Genomic DNA, 23,311 nt, shown 5'->3' on the forward strand with positions numbered 1-23,311 from the left:
ATTATTCAATGCTCAAACAAATGAAATAATGCTCATTGTTGAACTTAACTATTTTATTTACAATGAGAGGTTATGCACAATATCATACTTTTAAAAAAAACACCTGAAGTATACAATTTCCTCAGTTCTATGACATATAACATTTGGCAACCAAATGCATAGATACTTACAGTCTGCATTTTTCAAGGACTGTTTCTTTTTTGAAGGTTTGGAGATTACTTTGATCCGCTTGCTGTGAAAGACGCCAATGTCGTCACTATTACCATAAAACATTTTTACTGATAACATGAAGTGCTTTCTCTTGTCAGAGTCTGATATGTACAATGTTTTGGCTGTGCAATAGTTCTGTGAAAGTAAAAGAACAAAAGATTGAACAATTAAGCAGATAAAAGAGGAAGCAACATGGCCCATTTGACGGGACAAGATGAAATTTCATGAAACTGATTTCAGGTTTTCTAAATTGCAACCGTGATTTAAAGTTTAAAACAAAAGCAGAATTACACACATTTTTACAGAAGGCAAAATGTGGACATAAATACTCTACACTGCTTCTTGTAGGATGAGGTACAAGTGCTTTCAAATTAGTGGGTGGAATTGGATTAAATGAACACTTAGTCCAGGGGCGAGAAGAAAATGAATTAGCATCCACTGTGTGACCAGTTATGTCAAAGTAAAGGAAGGGGTGAGTAAAATCAAGTGTAACTAAGACTTTGACATGCCACAAACTGCTCCTCGAACTTTGATCAGCTTCTTTGACCTTTCTTGGCAGCACATTGCCATGCAAAGGCATGTGTATACATCTTACATTTAAGTAACATCTGGTAAACTTAATAAAATTGTTTTACACTCCACACAAAACTTCTGGGTGATAATTCAACTGAACCCCATTTTTGTAGATTTGATACACTGAACCAAGGTAACATTATAAGAGTAAGGAGTAGACCACTCAGCACTGAAGCCCACTCCGCCACCCAGTATGATCATGGCTGATCTGATTATGGCCTCAACACCACATTCTGCCTACCCACAATAACTGTCAACTCCCTGTTCATCAAGAATCTACAAATCCCTCATGAAAATTATTAAATATTGACATAACTCAAAACGAACTAGAAATTGAATAAAAACCGACATGGTTTGGTGCACCAGCTGGCTGTAATAGTTTGAAATGTGAACGTTCACATATATGGTTATGACAGTGCGCATTAGGCATTAAGAAAGTCTCAAAACAAGCTGGTTATAGATCCAGGAACACCAGTTTTGGAGGCGAGATCTATGATGCATATGGGGTTCCTAACCAAATGGTTGTCACATCTGTTGGATTTACCAGCCTCATCAGATTCAATCTGATCCAAGGCAACAACTAGCCTAATAACGTGGTGAGATTAATCTTCAAAATCTCAAAAAACATATGCACTCAAGAAATTACCCATTTATGAAACTGAAAGATTAAGTTAGTCTTATATATCAGCTTTCTGCAATATTGTTGAAAAGAGAGGCATGTTGCACTGATCAAGAATGTCAAATTTCAAACGACCACAACAATTTACACTACTGGTGAAAAGGGTGCTATTAGTTTGGTAACTCAACTCTGATTGGCTGAGGCATTGCCATGGACAAAGCAATATGGAACTTTTGGCTCCCCAAGCTCCCAGATGATTCAATAAAGATGCAAAGTTTGAAGTCTTCAAGCGATGTAACATTCTTACACAGGGATCCATCCTCTGCGCATGTCATTCTCACGCATTTGCTGCCCATGTCCTCCAATGGTCAAGGTCACAGGTTTGGAAGGTGCTGTCGAAAGAACCTTGCTAAATTGTTTCAGTGCATTTTGTATACGGTGCAAACTGCTGCCACTGCGTGTCGGTGGTGGAAGAAGTGAATAGGTGCTAAATAGGGTGCCAGCCAAGCAGGCTGCTTTGTCCTGAATAGTGTTGAGCTTGAGTATGCAAGTGGAGAGCATTCCATCACAATCCTCACTTGTGCTTTGCGGTGGACAGGCTTGAGATTAAGAAGCAGAGCTGTACGCCACAGAATTCCCAGCTTCTGACCTTTTGTAGCCATGGTATTTATATGGCTGCTCCAGTTCAATTTCTGGTCAATGGCAAAGCCTAGAATGTCGACAATGGGGAGTTCAATGATGTTAACGTAATTGAATGTCAAGGAGAGGTGGTTAGATTCGCTCTTGCTGGAGATGATCATTGCTTGACACTTAGGTGTGGCACAAACATTACTCAGCCCAAATCTGAATGTTGTCCAGGTGTTGCTGCATATGGACAGGGACTGCTTCAGTATCTAAGGAGTGTTAAATGTATTGAACATCGTGCAATCATCAGTGAATATCTCACTTCTGACTTTTGAGAAAAGTCAGTCACATTCAGTCAAAAGCTGCCTTCATATCATAGAATTCCTACAATGCAGAAGGCGGCTATTCGGCCCATCGAATCTTCACCGATCCTCCAATAGAGCACCCTCCTAGGCCCAATCCTCTGCCTTATCCCCATAATCCCGCCCAACCCCCGGACACTAAGGGGTAATTTAGCATGGCCAATCCACTTAACTTGCACATCTTTGGACTGTGGGAGAAATTGAGAGCACCTGGAGGAAATCTATGCAGACATGGGGATGCACAGTCACCAGAGGTCGGAATCGAACTCGGATCCCTGGCGCTGAGAGGCAGCAGTGCTCGCCACTTTGCCACCCCCTATCAAAGGCACTTACCCTCACGTTACCTCGTCTTCAGGTCTTTTGTTTATTTTATTTTTTTTACAAAGGCTGCAATGAGGTCAGGAGCCTGGTGTCCCTGGCGGAAACCAACCTTGGTGTCAGTAAGCAAGTCATTTCTAAATGCAACGTGGTAGCACTGTCGACGATACCTCCCACCACTTTGTTTGTTGATGATCAATAGCAGACTGGTGAGGTGGTAATTGGCTGAGTTGGACTTGTCCTGCTTTTCGTGGACAGGACATTTTCCACTTTGCAGGATAGATGTCTGTTGAAACTGTACTGGAAGAGTGGCTAAGGGGCGAGGTTAGTGGAGCACAAGTCTTTAGTATTGATGCTGAAACGTTAGGGCCCATGGCTTTTGTAATATCCAGTGTCTTCAGCCATTTCTTAATGTTGCATGCAGTGAATAGAATTGGTTAAAGACTGACATCTGTGATTCTAAGGATCTCAGGAGGCAGAGATGGATCATCCACTCCATACATCTGGCTGAAGGTGGCTGCAAATGCTTCAGCCTTGCTGGTTGTACTGGGCTCCCCCATTATTAAGGATGGGTGTACTTGTGGAGCCTCCACCGTACGGTTAGTTGTTCAACTATCATATTCATGATTGGCTGCGATAAGATTGCAGAACTTGGATCTGATCCATTCGCTGTGGGATCACTGAGCTCTGCCTATCACATGTTGCTTCTGCTGTTTGGCATGCAAACAGTCCTGTGTTGTAGCTTCACCAGGTTGGCACTGCATTAATAGGTGTGCCTGTTATTGTTCCTGGCATGCCCTCCTGCACTCTTCATTGAAAGAGGGTGATTCCCTGGCTTGGTGGGAATGGTAGAGTGGGGTTTATGCCATCCCATTAGATTATGGTCGAGTATAATTCTGCTGTTAATGTCCCAACCCACTGCTGCCTCACAGCGTTGAGGACCCGGGTTTGATCCTGAAGTTTGCACATTCTCCCCGTGTCTGTGTGGGTCTCATGCCCACAACCAAAGGTGAGCAGGGTAGGTGGATAGGCCATGCTAAATTGCACCTTAATTGGGGAAAAAAGGGATATAAAAAAAGACAAAAAAACGTCCCAACATGTCTCATGGATGTTCAGTCTGGAGTTGCCAGGTCTGTTTGAAATCTATCCCATTTAGCACGGTGCTAGTACCACAGAACACAATGGAAGGTATCCTCAATGTGAAGATGGGACCTTTCCTCCACAAGGACTGTGCGGTGGTCACTCCTGCTAACAGTCAGGATAGATACATCTGCGGCAGGTAGATTGGTCAGGACAATTTCAAATAGGTTTTTCTCCAATTGGTTCCCTCACCACCTGCCACAGACCCAGTCCAGCAGCCATATCTTTAAAGGACTCTGCCAGCTTGGTCAGTATTGGTGCTACTGAGCCAATCTTGGTGATGGTACAGCCAGAGTACATTCTGTGCCTTTGTCACCCTCAGTGCTTCTTCCAACTGGTGTTCAACATGGAGTACTACTGATTCATCAGCTATGAGGTACATGGTAGTAGGTGATAATCAGTAGGGAGTTTCCTTGCCCATGTTTGATCTGATGCCATGAAACTTCATGGGACCCAGAATCAAATGTTGAGTATTCACAGGGCAACACTCTCTTGACTGAATACCACTCTGACACCACTGCTGGGTGGGTTTGTCCTGCCAGTGGAACAGGATGGTCTGGGACCTTAGCTACAAAGGTACAAATTGGTGAGCATGATTAGATCAGGCTGTTGCTCGAAAATGGAGAGCTCTCGTAATTTTGGCACAAGCCCCCAAACTTCAGCCAAGGTTGATGGGGCTGGATTTGCCATCGTCATTTCCGGTGGCATGATCGGTTCCAAGTTAGGAAATACAGTTTCATTCCTTTGTGACTTGTAGTAGTTTGACACAATCGAGTAGCTTGTTCAACCATTTCGGAGAGCATTTAAGTGTTAAATGGGTGATTGTGTGTGGAGTTTGCACGTTCTCCCCATGTCTGTGAGAGTTTCCTCCAAGTGCTCCGGTTTTCTCCCACAGTCCATTGATATGCAGGTTGGTTGGTTTGGCATGCTAATTTTCTCCTTGGCCATAATCAATGCTGTGGGATTACAGGGATAGGGCGGGGAGTGGCCGAGGTAGAGTGCTCTTTTGGAGGGTTGGTGCAGACTAGATGGGTTAAATGGCCTTCAGTACTGTAGGGATTTGATAGGTCTCGAATCATACTTTGCCCAGACCAGGTAATGACTGCAGGTTTCCTTCCATAAAGACATTAATGAACCAGACAATCATTGCTGGTTTCATGGTCACCATTAGACTAGCTTTTAATTCCATATATTTTTAAGCATTTGTCCACCAGCTGCTTGCATTTGAACCAATGCCCTGACAGCATTAGCCTGGACATCTGGGTTACTAGTCCAGGAACAATGCCACAAAGACACCATCTCCCTTTAATATTCTAGTTCACTAATTGTAATTATCAGAGCCCAATGGAGGCTCTCTATGCCTCTACTTGACATTTCTTTGCTTGATCTTGCTACAGATTGGGTAAAAAGCAACACATTTTTTAAGAAGTACATTAACATTAGCCAAGAGGAGGAAAACTCAGCACTTCAAGCAGTTTTTCATACCTGTTAATGTTACAACTCTTACAGTCTAAGAATATGGAGTTCAGTGACACAATTACTACATCCATGCCATCAGAACACTCAAATGTATTCAATTTGAACATTGACCATTTAAAAAAAAAGTTTTTATAATTTCCCTTTTTATAAAGGTTCCACTGCAGTGACATCACAAGCAGCTATAAACTCCCAAGTCACCTTTGCTATAGTTCATTGATTAGCCAGTCATGTCACTCTGGCACAACAGTAGCAAATAATTGCAAATATTTTGAATGTTAAGATAGGCACATACATGACTGCTTCTATTTGGAAATCAAGATTAGATTATTTTTTGTATAATGTTACTCACTCAATTGAAATCAAATTTAGGGAAACATCTGGGATATATCTAATTATAGAATGTTACAGCACAATCAGCTCATCTCATTTGTGCTAGAATCTTTCGCAGGTCAATTAGCTTAATTCCATTATTCTGTTGGTCGCCTTTCCCAGCAACTGCTTAAGTCACTGCAAGATGATGCTGCGGTGGAATTTATTTGAAAAATAAATCGTTCATAGATCTCAAAGTGTTGTCCAAACTGCTTCAGGCAGTTGCTTGATTGGCAGGTTTTCCCTCTTCTTGGCTAATGTCTTTCTATAAAAAATTATGGCTTCTCTCCATTTCTGCAGCAAGACCAACTGTTTCTGGCAGAATGTTATTGTCCGCGTCATTTTTTACTAACTATCCCTTCTACCATGATTATCTTTGTGCTCTCTTAACATCTCACTAAGCCAGAGATGTACCTAATCAAACCCTTCAGAATCTCTCTCTGGTTAGACAGTGATCTGCTCAGCCATGGTGCAAATGGTCAAAACTTTTCTTCATAGCTTCAATTTTGATTTGTGATAGCATTTGAGCTGAATTTATGATGCACCTTCTCGTGGCTTTGTTTCCTGTCTATAAGGGGATCCTTAAACCTGTACACCAAAAGCAATTTAACTAGACTACTGCACAAGTTTAACATTAACTCCTGGTTTGTGTATTCAAGGCATCCAGAGAAGCCAGATTTTGCCGATGCTTCCTCAATGGTTTATATTCTCGTCACAACCCTTAGGGGACCATTTGGAGAGATAATCCTTCAGACTTTTCTGGAAAATAGTAGCAACATCCAAGCTTCCGACGTAAGCAAAGCAATGCCATATTACCCTGGACTATCCTGCTGCTCCCTGCATAATAGACATTCAAGGCCAATTGCTAAGGTTGCCTTCACTACCCACTTTTGATTTCCATACCTATGAGCAATTGATCAACAAATCAATTTCAGACAGCAATGTGCCTGACATGAAGCCATAAGTATCTGAAGTGCTATCTTCAAATCAATGCTTTATTGAAGGCTTTCAAGCACACCTCTGGGGGAATTTCAGTCTTTCTCTAAATCAAACACGTCTCTTCTATTTGCAAAGAAGAGTAAATGAATGGATGGCTATAAAAACATACACCATTCATAAGTGTTGGTCTCTTATGAAATTTGTAGTGAGGCAACAACATGTGCCTAAAAATATCATGAAAGGAGAAACTACAGAAAAAGCTCATGCCAAAATATAAACTTTAAAACCATGAATTAGCAAGGACCAACAATTACATGGAAGATGAACAATCAATCAGTTCAAAATAGCTAAACCTCAACGTGGGCTGCTGAAAATGTACTGATAAAACGAAGACACAAAATACCAATACAAGAAAAATATAACTTGCAAGCTGCAGAAGTATGAGACAATTTTTTAGAAGTAAAATGACATCAAAACAGCTTTCAGTGTGGGAGACAATAAATTTTCTGCAAGTGAAGGAGAGAGCAGCATGAATCTTCAAATAAAGCTATGTTACTCAACAGCTCAAGGGTTGGCCAATTGGAGCAGAAACATCCTAAGAAAGTATCTATTTGCATATAGAGGTTGAGCAAATAATTAAATTCAGGTCATAGGAACAGCAGTGGGTCAAACAGCTCCTTACACCGAATTAGATCATGGCTGATCTGTATTTCAACTCCATATGCCAACCATGGTACCAAAGAAAATATGTTGATCGGCTTTTAAAGCTCCAATTGTTCCAGCACCAACAGCACTTTGGGAGAACAATTTCAGATTTCTATTACCATGGGTAAAAAAAATGTTTTCTGGTTTCTCTACTAAATGGCCTATTCTAATTTTAGAATTATATGCCCTCATTCTTGGTTCCCCTGCCAGAGGAAAATGTTTTTCTGAAGCTAACCGATTGAATTCTTCTAACATTTCATAACCTTGATCAAATCACCCCTCAATCTTCCACACTCGAGGGAATAAAAACATGCTTATGCAAGTGTCCTCATAGGCCTCTAAATTCCTGTCACTCTTGTGAATCTGCACTCCATTTAATGCCTATATACCTGTCCTGAAGAGTCGCGCCCAAAACTGAATGTAGTATTCTAGATGGGCCCTACAAATCTACTCCATAACTGCCCCCTCTTTGTAACTCAGCTCCCCTTGAGGTAAAGCTGAACATTTCATCAGTCTTTTTAAAAATTGTTTTTGTACCTGTTCAGTTAACTGAACCACTAACGAGCCACACCCAAAAACTTATTTTATATGCGGATGTTTTTAATCTTTGTCACTTGATCCATCTCAAATCGTGTAGCTGTATGCATCAGGCAACTGTTTCCCTTTTCATTTCCATTAGCTTCCTACTGTAATCAGGAAAGAACGTTTCTCAAGCAAAACTGGACAAAAAAAAAAGAGCATGGTAACACGTTTCCTGCACAATTTAATTTTTATAAGAATCTTAATTCTGGTCAATAATACCAAACATTCCTAAATCACAAATGGTACAGGAAAGACTCCACACAGAAGATCCTATATTGTGCTGAACAAATGCTGTCCTAATCTCAAGATAATCACTAAATGCGCAGAATATTGTTTTTTAACTACTTTTTTATGTTACCATTAAAGCATTCAACTTTAAATTCATCCTTTGTTTACCTTTATGCTTGCAACACTAAGTCATAATTGTTGTTCAGCAGTATCCAAGGTCACGTAAAATGCCTACTTGTCCTACCTTTCCTTCCAGGTTAAGCTGCTGCATTTCTTGGTCACTATTTCCAATCCCAATAAATGCGCATGGTTGCGATTCTTGTTCGTTGCATCCATCTCGTTCCATTTGATCTTTCTTTTTCTTCCATCCACTGCCCATTAGATATACACATGGAGGGGGGCAGAAAAACCTGCAACATAAAGCACTCTTAGAACTGTCAGCTTATCCATCTCAAATCGTGTAGCTGTATGCATCAGGCAACTGTTTCCCTTTTCATTTCTATTAGCTTCCTACTGTAATCAGGAAAGAACGTTTCAGGAAAGAAGCCTCTGGACTGAAATACATGACTAACATTCACCCTCAATGGCATTTAACACGACTCCTTGCATTTAACCTCCACAACCTAATGAACTTCCTGGAATGTTCAGAGTTTCTATATACAATGGACAATTCAAATGGATCAAATTAATACTCAACAGCCACCAAACCACACTTTCACTCAAATTCTAATACTACTGAACCATTACTGGCCTTTTCTTTACTAACATTCCTAAAACAGTCCATTCTCTGGCACACAATTCCACCCATAAATTCGGAAAATAAATGATAAATTCAATAGCATTTTGACAAGCGCACATGTATCACTTCAGCAGTTTTGCTTTGTCACTACAGATTAATGAAGTGCCATTGTTTCACAGGTTGAACAACCAACATTATTATTTTCTTCTGTGGCTCTACAATGTACTGTAATTAAATGAGCTAAATAAATGAATCATCAGAAGTTAGGAGTACAGAAACTGTTAACCATGTTTATCTGAAAACACATCCATTATTTTTTTTTAAATGGTGTTTTGTATGTGCTGCATTATTATTGCTTGTATCACAAGTTTCAACCTTCAGTACTACACATTTGTAAATATAGCAAGAAGACTTCAAGGTGACCAAGTAAACCAACCTTAAAAATCCAGGTCAGCTAATCCCAACGGCAACATTTTAAAAATAGGACTCTTTTCACAGAAGAACACTCAACCATTATGCAGCATGGAGAAATTGAAGCGACTTTTTTTTAAAACTCTTCTCATTTAATACTGCCTTCACTAAATACTACCTTTCAAAATACTAAACAAAAAACCTTGGACATCCATGAAAGCTAATGTGATCTAACAAAGAACTGGACTCAGGATTTAAATTAATAAAAAAAAATTCAAAATTCGAACCATGAGTTGTCTTAACTTCCCTGGCCAGTGTGATGAATGTAGGAATTTCAGAGATATTAAGTATTTGGTGAGTTAAGTGTTAAAAGCCTGGGTTAGTTAGTGTATGTTTGACTGCTGCAGTCATGTTTTAAAATAAATCCCAGTTTGAAAGGCAGGTATATTTTAAGAGCCGGGGTGCAATTAGCCATCATAAAAAAACTTGTGCTGATGCAGTTTTGTTTTGATTAAGGGGATATCCGGGGGGAGTTAGTTAATTTTCAGCTTGGTGAGATGATGTCATTGCTGGGTGGAGCCAAGACATCAGGCTTTTTGAGAAAGCATTTTCAGTTCAGTTTTGATTTGGCTAAAATCAGTAGTCAAAAGTGATTAACAGCATTTAAAGCAATGCAGGCTTGTCTTGAGGACAAGGGGAGCTGAACCAAACAAGTTGAAACAACTTTTGAAGACATACAGGCAGAGTTTCTGCATGGATCTGGCCAGAGTTAGATCTTTTCTTTAAAGCAGTGTCAAGAGATCTCAGTCTCAAAGAATATCTTTGGAAAGCAAGTATTCCTCTGTGCCACTGGTAGTTAAGGTGAGAGCAGAGATGGTTATTTTCTTTTATTTAAATTGAAATAAAAACAGCAATTAAAGATATTGTATTCACTGTATTTACTATTATTTAAGGAGCAATTGTAAGCAATTTTCTGGTGTGATATTAAAGATTTTAATATTGTGTTAGTAATAAAGTTTGTTTTCCCTATTTCTTTGTGCAATCACTCCTGGAGCGAAAAATCCTTTCCTCACTGTCTTACAAAATTAAAATTAAATATTGGATTTCTGTCCAGCATCCTAGCCACTGTTGGGGTCTGGGTTTGTAATACCTTGCTATGTTGCTTGTTCCTGCAGCCGTCTTGCCGCTCTCCCCTCAATACTTTTCACACACAAATGTGATGTAGTACATTTTGATTGGAACAATAGGGACATAATTTGATAGACGAAAGTCTAGGTGGGACTGAGTGAGGAACAAAGGAATCATGGGAATACAAATACATCAATCACTAAAAATAATGCCACAAGTTAGCAAGGCCATAAAAAACAAACACCTGATTTTATTTCTAGAGGATTAGAATTTAAAAGTAGAGGAAGTTAAGCTAACTTAGAGTGAACCTTGATTAGACGACACTCAAGGGTACTGTGCGCACTTCTGCTCACCAGATTTTAGAAGGATATAGAGCCAGTGGAGTGTGTACAAAGATTTGCAATAATAACAGGAATGCATGGGTACTCAGATCAGGAAAGGATGGACTACCTGGGTCTCCTCTCTTGGACAAAAAAAGGCTAAGGGGTGACCTAATAGAGATATTCATTATAAATGTGTGGAAAAGCATAACTAGAGTTCAAAGATATACAGGTTAGGTGGCTTAGCCATGGTTAATCCGCAGGGTTATGGGGATAGAGCAGGGGAGTGAGCCGAGGTGGAGTGCTTTTTCGGAGGGTCAGTGCAGACTTGGTGGGTTGAATGGCCTCTATCAATACAAGATAGTCACCAAGAAATCCATTTCAGAAGAAACTTCTTTACCCAAAGAGTGCTGAGAATGTAGAACTCACCATCACAGAGTGGTTGAAGCAAATGTATTGATGCATTTAAGGGGGAACAGATAAACACATGAGGGAGAACGGAATAAATAGTTACGACAGTAGATATAGATGAGGAAAGTTGGGAGGGTACTCGAGTGGAGCATAAATACTGACATGGACTAGTTTGGCTAAATGATCTGTTCCTATGCTATATATCCTACATAATCTATATAGTCCATCTATCTCAGCGTTGGCCATCAAATAGAATTTCTGTAGTTGGCAAAGATCCATGAGCTTTGGTGATCATTGATCTTCAATTGAAGAATACACATACCTCCTTTTAATTAAGACTTCATTGTGTGTGCGCCTTCTATAAAACTTCATGGGTCAGGATTTTGAGTAATGTCAACAACTTGGTGTTAATTACACCAAACTGCTAAACGTTGACAAAAGCAATTTACTGGCACTTTATATTTGCTGGCCTCCTATCGCTGCTGACACCTGCAGTACACATCCAATCTGACTCCCTGCTCTTTGGCCTCCTCAACTGCTGGAGCTGCTCTTTTGCTCACTTTTGTGTCTCCAAGTGACTCTTCCAAACTTCTTGCTGCAAGCATTCAATCCCTCGGACTACCCTATGCCATTGAGTATTAATTAGAATTCTGCACATGCCCCTTTTCAAGTTCAGGAACCTCAGACAGACTAACTCAGCTGAAAGTATAGTTCGGTTATATTTGGCTTCTCCTGTCTTACATTCCCCCAGCCACCTCCACCACTCAACTAACTCTCCCTGAAGCGTTGACCCTCTTGTTTACAGAAACACACTATCCATTTGAATCAGTTAAAGCAATAAGCTAGTACTTCCAAGTTTTGTTTTTTTACTGGAAACTGAACATTTCATTTTTCTGGAAGCATAACTTGTGGAATGGTTATTTTTGGGCGATGATAGCTGCACCAAGTTCGGAAAGGAGCTATCGTCAGATGATGCCCCTGCAATCTTTGGAGAGCAACTGCGTAGATATTTAAATAACGATATGGCAAAGTTGTGCTGGACTTTTCAGTTATCCTTACTTAATTATGATGCTTGCCGAAATGCAAAACTTAGTTTGTGCAAGTAGAAGTTACATAATGGAATTATTGAGTTGTTGCGTTGCCTACTAGTCTAACAAGAAATTATACGACTGAGAATAAATAAATGATAAACTCGTCAATTGGAGTTATGAAGCCCCTAGATGTGAGAGAAGGCAGTTTCATAAACAGTCGTTGAGCCTAGAGTGAAATAAGGGATGGCCTGTAAGATCAAGGACAGAGGTACATGCAAAGGCACTACAAGATGAGGGGATACCATTGGGGTAGGCTTTTATCCCATGGTTTAGGCAAAGAACTTAACATACTATTGGGCATTTTATAATAAGCTAAATCTATATAGGGCAACACGGTCCTGTCAATTAATCCAATTCAATCCCCGAAAAGGATATTAAGTCAGAGATTTTGGGAGGCCTTAGTGCAGTAGGCAGTGGAGAGGTTTATCAGGATAGATCCATGCTAACACACTTTTTGTTTGTTTGAAAAGTCTGACCAACAAATGAAATGACTGACTGAGCTGGTCAGGTACCAGCTGTCCGATCCAATCTGGACTGGTACTCACTACGAAAAACCACCAAAACTGGATATACACGTGACACACAGTGTAGCATTTTTATGGCGTTATCACACACAGGGAGATCCCGGGGGTATGGGGGAAAAAGAGAGAAAGTATTAGAAGTATCAAAATATACCTCACGTTTGCTTCCTCATCCCAGTACGGCTGTTGCAGACAGTAAAGAATAAGCAGAGGACCTAGCAGTCCTCCACTATGATAAGTAGCCTAGGAATCAAAATACTGGAGCTGAAGCCATCCAATACCCAACATTTGCCATGCCAACTGAACCCCATTTGTCATAGTTTTGAGTCTTTGAGGTAAAACTAGTTGCGTCAGAGTATCAGGTATGAACCATGTGATGGTAAGAGAAATGTAGAAATTAAAAGCAAGATTGGTGAATTTTCCCAATTGTTCATTACCACTCCCTTTGTCTTTTGTTCATGACACATTTGTTATCTAATTTTTGCCTGCTCTCTATCCTCTCCCAGACCTTCCTTTTGTTCTACCTCATCCTCCCCTATTTCAACAGCATGAAGCCCAACACATTCGGACCTCCCTTGAGTTCTGAAGTTATATTTGACTATCTCTCTCTGCCAGACTTGGAGAGCTTTTCCGGCACTTCAGATTCCCAGCATCAGCAGTATTTTGATTTTACTTCAATTAGTTTTTTTAAATGTCTCATACAAAGAATGTTGTTTTTCTAAAGCGTCACAGTAACATGAATGTTGAAACTTTGCTACAATAGTGGATATAGAAGTACACAATTCCAATACAAATTACTCACCTGTGGTCATTAAACAAAGGATGTCAACATAAGCTGTTGTTGGTTTCCTGCTGATGTTAAATTGCACTACATTAAATTCTTAGAACTTAAAACTAAGCATTGTGGTTAACCGCTGAACACAATTTTTGCCAGAGTGCGAGATAAGTTGTACTAGCTAAACTTCCCATTGCTTGTTTTGATCATTTTAGCATCTGCATTAAGGTGTTGAACATCTTTTGATTAGCTTGATTGCCGTGTTTCTGAGCTACATGGGAACCCAACCTGTTTATTGTGCTTAAAATATTTTTTTTTCTCAAATCATGATTTCAAATCCATGCAATGCATGATTTTTGATCACAAGCAGAGTAAACAAGATGGAAATTTACCTCACCCCAATTATATCACAATGGGGAGTTCATAGTCAATTCTAACCACAGCACCGGCTAATGCCTTTCTGAGGTAACCCATATATTAAGAATCTGCTCCAGTGATTTTCTATTGATACTGAAAATCCACAACATTTAGCACAACCTTTGGTGAACTGCCTACTTGAACCGCTGCAGTCCATCTCTCGGTACACTCAGCTGTTGGGAAGAGAATCCTAGAATTGTGGCCCAGTGATGTTGAAGGAACAGCAATACAGTTCCACCAAGATGGTACGTGGTTTGTTGATGCAGATGGTGAAGTTTTCATGCATCTGCTGCCCATATCCTTTTGGTGGTCGAGATACTAGATTTGGAAGGTCCTGTCAAAAGAGCCTTGACAAATTATTGTAGTACAGCTTGTAGGTAGTGCTCATTGCTGCCACGGTGCATCCTTAGTGGATGAAATGAATGCTTTATGGTGGATGGGGAGCTGATCATGGAAGCTGCTTTTCCCTGGTTGGTGTCAACCTTCTCAAATGTTGGAGATGCACTCATCCAGGCAAGTCAGTGTTGGACAGGCTCTGATGAGTCAAGAGGCGAGTTAGTCGAGAGGGGAGTTGCATGCCACAGGATTTTCAGTTTTTACCCTGCTCTTGTTGCCGGAGTATTTATATGGCTAGTCCAGTTAAATTTCTGGTGAATGGTAAACCCCAGAACTTTAATGATAGGAAATTCAATGATGGTAATGCCACAAAGTACACAGTTAGATTCTCTCACATTGGGGATGGGCTTTGCCTGGGACTTGAGGTGCAAATGTTACTTGCCACTTTGCAGCCCAAACTTGAATCTTGTCACGGTCTTACTGCATTGCGGACATGACTGCTTCAGTATCTGTGGATTGCTGATGGTACTGAACATCATGGGATCAATGGGAATCTCTATTTTTGACCCAATATGGAGGGAAGGCCATCAACGAAGCATCTGAAGGTTGTTGGGCCGAGTGCACTAACCTCTGGAAGTCCTGCAGCATTGTCCTGGGACTGACGTGACTAACCCTCAACAACCATCTTCCTTTATAATAGACATAACTCCAATCAGTGGTGAAGCCTAGGCATGACTCCAACAATCAGAGGTGAAGCCCTACCTCAATTCCCATTGGCTTTAGTCTTTCTAAGGCTCCACACTCAGTCAAATACTACCTGAATTCAAGAATAGTCACCATCATCTCATCTCTTGAATCAGCTTTTTCGTCCATGTTTGTACCAAGGCTGTAATGAGGGCAAGAGCCAAGTGGCGCTGGCAGACAAAATAAGCAGGTCTGTACAAGTGCACCGCATCCCTCTGTCACTGCACCCAGTGTTCTACTCATTCTCTCGACCAAAATGTATCACTTCACAAGATGAAATACCATATACCATGTGTCTGCCCATTCCAGCAGCCTGCCCACATTGAATCTATTCCTATCCTCCACACAGTTCATAAATGAGACTAGGTTTTGTAGGATCTACAAATTCTGACATTGTGCCCAGTACACCACATGAACAAACAAAACAGTTGTCCGAGAAACAACCTCCTGAGCAAGCCCACTCCTCCAGTCCAAAAAAAAACATTCACTCTTATTGTTTTATGTCACACAGCCTATTTCATATTTATGCTGCCACTGTCCTTTTCAATCCATCGGCATTAACGTTTCCGGCAAGCATGTTGTGTGGGATGTTATCAGATGCCTTTTCAAAGGCCACATACACCACACCAACCACACTACCCTCATCAATCCTCTCTGAAATCCTCATCAAAAATTCCAAGTTAGTTAAACATGTTTTCCTTTGACAAGTCAATGCTAGCTTTCTCAATAAATCTCCATTTGTCCAGGGACTGTTAATTTGTCCTGGATTATCACTTTAAAAAGTTTTCCCACCACGGAGGATCAGTGGTCTGTATTTGTTAGGTTTATCCTTGTGCCTTTTTGTGAATTTGCAATTCCTCAATCCTCTGTACCACCCTGAACCCAAGGAAAATTAGAAGATCATGGCCAGTGTCTCAGCAATTTCCAGCCTTGCATCCCTGAAGAATCCTCAGGGACATCCGATCTGGTCATGGTGACATCAATGTTTAAGTACAGTCCAAAACCTCCTCTATCAATTTTCAGCCCATCCAACTCTCCAGCAGTTCCTCTTTCACTGTGGCTTTCATAGAATGTCTTTCTTGGTAAAGAGATTCTTTTTAAAAATTACCCTGGCTGGTGTAAGTCTCGAACACACTCAGAATAAAGGACAGGCTATTTAAGACTGATAGGTAGAGCAATTTCTTCAAGGTGGTGAATTTTTGGAATCATCTACACCAGAGGATTATAGCAGCTCAATCATTGAGCAAATTCAAGGCAATAAACAATAGATTTCCGGACACTAACGGGCAGCACGGTAGCATGGTGGATAGCATAAATGCTTCACAGCTCCAGGGTCCCAGGTTCGGTTCACGGCTGGGACACTGTCTGTGCGGAGTCTGCACGTCCTCCCCGTGTGTGCGTGGGTTTCCTCCGGGTGCTCCGGTTTCCTCCCACAGTCAAAAGATGTGCGGGTTAGGTGGATTGGCCATGCTAAATTGCCCGTAGTGTCCTAAAAAGTAAGGTTGGGGGGGGGGGGGGGGGGGGTTGGGTTACGGGTATAGGGTGGATACGTGGGTTTGAGTAGGGTGATCATTTGCTCGGCACAACATCGAGGGCCGAAGGGCCTGTTCTATGCTGTATTGTTCTATGTTCTATTGACATCAAGGGGGATACAAGTAGCACTGAGGTAGATGATCAGCATTATCTAATTGAATAGTGGAGCAGGTCTGGGAGCTGAATGGCCTACTTCTATGTTCCCGGAAATTTGCGCTGTAAATCTAGTTTTGACCTGATTGCATTCCCTCTTTGATCCTATCTGACACCTTACTATTTCTTGCTCCCCTCCAATCCTGTGCACCTTGATTCTTCTTTCTAATGTTACATGCTGGTTCCCATCACTATTGAATCAGTTAAATCATGCTCAACAGTACTAGCAAACTGCCCCACCATGACAATGGTCCCAGCTCTGTTGACGTGCAACCCCTCCAGCCTGTATATATTCTCCCAGTCCTTTTGTCTCAAAAGTCTAAAGCCCTCCCCCGACTACACCATCTTCCCAGCCATGTATTCCTCCCACTTATGCTCTCATTTCTATGCTCACCAATGTGTAATACTGCAAGTAACCTAGAGATTGCCGACATTGAGGTTTCGTTTACTAGTTTTCCTGGTTAATTCGCTCACACCTACTCCTCCATTAAATCTGACCATGGCTGATCTTCTGCTGCAACTCCACTTTTCCACTCGATCCCATGTCACTTTATTTCCTGAGACACCAAAGATATATTTCAGCCTTGAAGATACTCAATGATGGAGCATCCATAATCCTCTAGGTACAGAGCTCCAAAGATTCACAACTGAATGGAGATATTTCTCATTCAGCCCTAAATGATCAAACCCGTATCCTGAGACTGTGTCACTGCATTCTAGATTTCCCAGCCAACAAAAGCAACCATTCATTAACTAAAAAAGAAAAATGCTAAAGAGTTGGACAATTAACAGAAGTGTTACTGTGGAGAGGCAACCATTCGGCCCGTAGTGTGGCGCACTAGCTTTCCAAATGAGCAGTTCACTTAGTGCCATTCTCCCATCTTCTCCCTTTAACTCCTGCACATTCTTCTTCATTTTTAGATAACTGTCTATTTACTTTCTGAATGCTTCAATTGAACCTGCCTCCACCACATACTCAGGAAGTGCATTCCCTAATCTTCATCACTCAATGCGTCAAATTTATGTTTCTTTTGGTTCTTTTACCAATTACTTTGAATCGTCAAAAAGGGGGCTGAAGCATGATATTACTGTTATCCACGAGTTTTCACCTTGCTCTTCCAAAAAACTCCAAAATAATAATTTTATTATGATCAAGTCTAAAACCACATTATTCGTCTCTGGCATAATGTAATTATATTTACATGTAATAACTAATCTTCCCAAAGGAGAATTAGGACATGGCAGGTAGAAAGAAAATTAGATATTGGCACCTCTTTTTGAAAAGGAATTCATTTGTCTGAGTGTTTTCAGACTTCATAAAATATTTTACTAGCAATATCTTTGAAATGGGCGTGGGCAGGAGACGAGGAGTAGGGGGAGCAGTAAGGAGTCTTTAAAATGATAGACGCAGTGGATCACGTGATGGTTGCACGGGAGCGGCTGCTTTCACGAACTCCGGCTCTGCTCATCTTTATCCATTTGCGTTTTTTTTTGTCTTTTCTTGGTCCCATGAATTGCAGGTCAGTGTTTAAGCCTTATTGAGTGGAGCTGAAAGGCTTCAAGGTTGATTTGTGGCAACTGAAAGTTGTGGTGGGGCCCTGTGTTTGGTGGCATAGCTACTTTTAGGAGGTATGGTGTTCATTGGCGATGAAGTTAATCCACCTGAATGACTTGAACCGAGGTGGAAAATGTCAAAACCCAGTTTCAGGAGTTTGAGAAGTGTCTTTATGAAGACAGTGGTGGTACCTGAGCAGGTTCTTCAGAGCGATAACTGTCCTTGGTGGGAGCCTGCCTTGGTGTGGTTGGAGTCTTGCTGCATGGCCTGTCGTCCATCCTGAGGGGTACGGACGGGGACGAGGGGAAACCGGTGAGAAGCCCTGCTGAGCTTTGTGTCTCCGGTGAGATGGTGGAGAGGTTCCCAGCCGAGTTTAAGAACTGACTGCTGTTTTGGAATCTCGATCTGGAGTGCGGGGCATCTCAAATTCGATGGAGCACATTTAATCGGTCTTTGAGGCCTGGGGTTAGGGTTACCTTACAACTTCTTGTTCTGTGCGGTCGCCGGTCCTGGTGTGGGTTTATCCCCAGGCTATTTTCCTCTTGGTTCTTGACCCTTTTTGCCCTATTAGGGGCAATGTTGGTGGCTTGACCATCTGTTTTGTCTTGGGCTGGGAAGTGGTTAGTGGAGGGTTCAATTTTTCACTCTTTGCTGTTGTTCTAATTCTCGTTTTACTTTCTCTGTGGAAGACATGGATCTAGTTGTGTCAGGCCCACTCCTTGAATGCGTCTTTGTGTTTTGCCAACTTTAATGTGAAGGCAGCTGCCTGTTTGGTCTGGGTCTAGAGAAGAGTTTAAATTGCGCTGCAAGAGTTAGCCAAGTTCCCTTTAGAAATGGGGTTCTCGAGTATTGTTTTCTTCTTCTACCATTGTTTTTTTTAAAGCTATGGGTGTAATGTAGGCTTAAATTCCAGCGGTTTCTTATTTTGGTGCCGACGGGTCATTTATCCGTGGGGGGAACCGGTTGGAGATTGTGACTCATTCAGTCATGGTGTTCCTTTTTTAAAAATAAATTTAGAGTACCCAATTCATTTTTTCCAATTAAGGGGCAATTTAGCGTAGCCAATCCTGCACAGCTTTTGGGTTGTGGGGGCGAAACCCACGCAAACACGGGGAGAATGTGCAAACTCCCCAGACAGTGACCCAGAGCCGGGATCGAACCTGGGACCTCAGCGCCGTGAGGCTGCAGTGCTAACCCACTGCGCCACCGTGCTGCCCTGTCATGGTGTTCCTAACACTGTATTGAATGACTGTCGTTTTGGGCTGTACTTTATTTACATTGACACCTGCTTTTTTGCTCGTTTTGTACGAATGTGCAAATTTGAAAGCAGTGAACATAAGAACTAGGAGCAGGAGTAGGCCATCTGGCCCCTCGAGCCTGCTCCGCCATTCAATGAGATCATGGCTGATCTTTTGTGGACTCAGCTCCACTTTCCAGCCCGAACACCATAACCCTTAATCCCTTTATTCTTCACAAAACTATCTATCTTTACCTTAAAAACATTTAATGAAGGAGCCTCAACTGATTCACTGGGCAAGGAATTCCATAGATTCACAACCCTTTGGGTGAAGAAGTTCCTCCTAAACTCAGTCCTAAATCTACTTCCCCTTATTTTGAGGCTATGTCCCCTAGTTCTGCTTTCACCCGCCAGTGGAAACAACCTGCCCGCATCTATCCTATCTATTCCCTTCATAATTGTATATGTTTCTATAAGATCCCCCCCTCATCCTTCTAAATTCCAACACGTACAGTCCCAGTCTACTCAACCTCTCCTCGTAATCCAACCCCTTCAGCTCTGGGATTAACCCGTGAATCTCCTCTGCACACCCTCCAGTGCCAGTACGTCCTTTCTCAAGTAAGGAGACCAAAACTGAACACAATACTCCAGGTGTGGCCTCACTAACACCGTATACAATTGCAACATAGCCTCCCTAGTCTTAAACTCCATCCCCCTAGCAATGAAGGACAAAATTCCATTTGCCTTCTTAATCACCTGTTGCACCTGTAAACCAACTTTCTGTGACTCATGCACTAGCACACCCAAGTCTCGCTGCACAGCGGCATGCTTTAATATTTTATTGTTTAAATAATAATCCCGTTTGCTGTTATTCCTACCAAAATGGATAACCTCACATTTGTCAACATTGTATTCCATCTGCCAGACCCTAGCCCATTCACTTAACCTATCCAAATCCCTCTGACTTCCAGTATCCTCTGCACTTTTCGCTTTACCACTCATCTTAGCAAAATCCATGAAACCATATCAAGAACAACCTATTCACAAATAAATGAGACAATGTGGAACGCCTTGCTACAGGAATTGGCTACGGGACAAGAAGCTGAGGCTCGGGGTAAATAGTTGCTTTTCAGAATGGATGACAATAAATACTGAAGTCCGTTTCTCTCTTTTCTCCCCTCCCCCGCCCCGCCCAAACCCCCCAGAGTCCACCCACAAGGGTCAGTATTAGAGCTATATTGATGACCCGCATCTCAATATATAAAGCATAATTTAAAATCTGCAGTTGACACAAAACTCAAATATAGTAAATTTACCATATCAAGCGCAACTAAGGATGAGTAACAAATGCTGACCTTGTCAGCAAAACTCGCATCTCATTAAGGATTGAGGATGTCAGCAACACTCGCATCTCATTAAGGAGGATATCAGCAGACTTCAGAACAGTATAGATAGGCTTGTGAAAATGGGTAAACACATGTCAAATGGAAGTTAATGCAAATAAGTGTGAGGTGATATTTGAGGGGCAATCTTTGATTAGGCTGGGTAAAAATGTTCTGGGATTCTTAGCTTTTTAAATTGAGGTGTAGAGTATAAAAGTAAGTAATTATGCTAAACTTGTAATCACTGGTTAGGCCTCAGCTTGACCATTGTGTCTAATTCTGGGCAACATACTTTGGGATGTCACGGTCTTGGAGTGGAGAAGGTATGTTCCAGGGTTGCAAAGAAATTAGAGAAGCTAGGATAATTCTCCTTACAGCAGAGATATTTATGGCAGCAGAGTTTACAGAATTCATAGATCATGGCGTTTGACATTTTGTAGGATTTTGATAGTTTTGCCCTATTTACCGCCTTTACTAACAGGAAAGCATGTAACCAGGGGCACAAGTTTAATAAGGTCAATGCAAAAGAACCAGAGAGGAGATGAAGGGTTTTAAAAATAATTTACACAGTCAGATACAATCTGGATTACATTTCTTGAATGGGTTCTGGAAGTATGTTTGGTAGTGACTTTTTTTTTTTTTAAATTGGATTAATACTTAAATAGGACATTTTGTGAGATAATGGGGATAGAGTTAGAGAATGGGATATCAAATATCTAACCCAATAGCTCTTACGGAGAGGACAATAGATTGAATGACTTCCTTCTGTGCTGTATAGTTAGAGTAAATGTAAATATTTAAAATGGAATTAAGTGCTTAGTTGGTGAACAGTATCAGGGAATGTATGCATAAAATACAGGAATTGTGGATAAAATAAAGGTGCCGTGGCAAATAAAACTGATAGAGCAGACTCAATGGGCTGCATGGCTCCTCCTGGTCCCATGTTTGCTACTTATTCAATCTGTCTCCAATTCTTACTTCAGAGCTGTAATCCACATGCATTACGGCCTCCTGTTCTTGTGTTAATTATTTCAGCCTTTCCCATCTAATTGTTTGTTTTCACTGTAGTCAGAATCTTTTCAAATTCAAGCAGCACCATATTTAGAAAGTGACAGTTAACTCCATCCACTGAACGGAGCTCAAATGAAAATAACAAAGCAATTTCAAATTCCTGAAGCTACAGGCCAGTACTGAGTGTAGACATTTTAGATGCATGAAGTTGGAAGTGCAGTTGGTAAATCTAATTTAACTGCTGGTAACTCATGGTGTTACTTCATTTCCATTCAGGATCAAACCTTTACTATTAAAATAATTAGGATTACAACAAAAGCGAGAATGGGTTAATCTGTAGATATTAAGAAAAACAAGTCACATACATGTGCCAGAAGGTCATGGGTTTACTTGAGACAGGAGCACAAATTTAGGCTCATATTTCAGCACATGAACAGGTGCCACAGTATCGCAGATGTTTTTTTTTAAAGAGGAGACTTAAATTAAGACACTGTGTACCCTCGCTGGTTATCATAAACAATCCCATTGTACTGACCACTATTTATACCTCAACCAACATCAGAATAAATTGATGTAGCCAGTTATCTCACTGCTTTGAGGAACCTTGATGTGCACAAACGTTTTCTTACATTAGAACTGGGTTGGTTTACCTCAGTTGGTTGGACAGCTGGTTTGTGATGCAGAAGAAGGTCAACATCATGGTTTCAATTCCTGTACTGGCTGAGTTTATTCATGAAGGCCCTGCCTTTCCAACCTTGCCCCTCGCCTGAGGTATGGCGATCCTCAAGTTAAATTATCACAAGTCAGCTCTACCCCCTCTAAGGTTATCTGGAACTATGACGACTTTACTTTATGTCTAAAAATTGCTGTATAAATGCAAATTCATCTAAAAGTAAAAAATTAAGCCTTTAACTATAAACTAATCTACAAGTGCAGTAAGCATGTTAATTTTGCTTTGATGGGCAAAAGGTGAAGCATTGTTTTTTGGTTTTCATAAACAGCCATTGCAAATGATAAAAATGTAACAGATCAAGTCTGTGGAGCACATCAGCTATTTCATCCTTCATACGGAGGCCATCCTGAGTGGATTACTCCATCAATTCTTGGCTGATTTTCAAATGTTAAATCATCCTTGCTAATCTGAACCCTGTGTTATCTGTCTTGTTTAAGACCATAGTCATTTTGCTACCATTTCTTGAGCTTAACCCTTTTCCTGAATCCGAGTTGAGGCAAACAAACTTTCAGCTGCTTATTCTTATGAACTGTTTCCAAAGAGTGAAAAACAAGAGTTGGTACAGTTATAAACAAAAAAAGAATATTGTAGACACGGATTATCCACCACAGGACTAGCTGCACGCAATCTACCGGAAAACTCACTTACAAGGCGCATACAATGACC

The 23,311-nt window shown here is 41.1% G+C and overlaps 1 protein-coding gene across 3 annotated transcripts in view; it reads right to left on the minus strand.

Moving 5' to 3' along the window:
• Nucleotides 1-23,311, minus strand: part of rbpjb (recombination signal binding protein for immunoglobulin kappa J region b) — a 123,335-nt gene that overhangs the window by 33,617 nt on the left and 66,407 nt on the right. For all 3 annotated transcript variants that reach the window (XM_038791452.1, XM_038791453.1, XM_038791454.1), the window contains 2 exons: nucleotides 8,393-8,558; nucleotides 171-345 (listed from right to left, as the gene is read on the minus strand). In XM_038791452.1, coding sequence (XP_038647380.1) covers nucleotides 171-345; nucleotides 8,393-8,558 — 341 coding nt within the window. The remainder of the gene's footprint in view (nucleotides 1-170; nucleotides 346-8,392; nucleotides 8,559-23,311) is intronic.

The sequence above is a fragment of the Scyliorhinus canicula genome, chromosome 3, assembly GCF_902713615.1.
Source record: "Scyliorhinus canicula chromosome 3, sScyCan1.1, whole genome shotgun sequence".
NCBI lineage: Eukaryota > Metazoa > Chordata > Chondrichthyes > Carcharhiniformes > Scyliorhinidae > Scyliorhinus > Scyliorhinus canicula.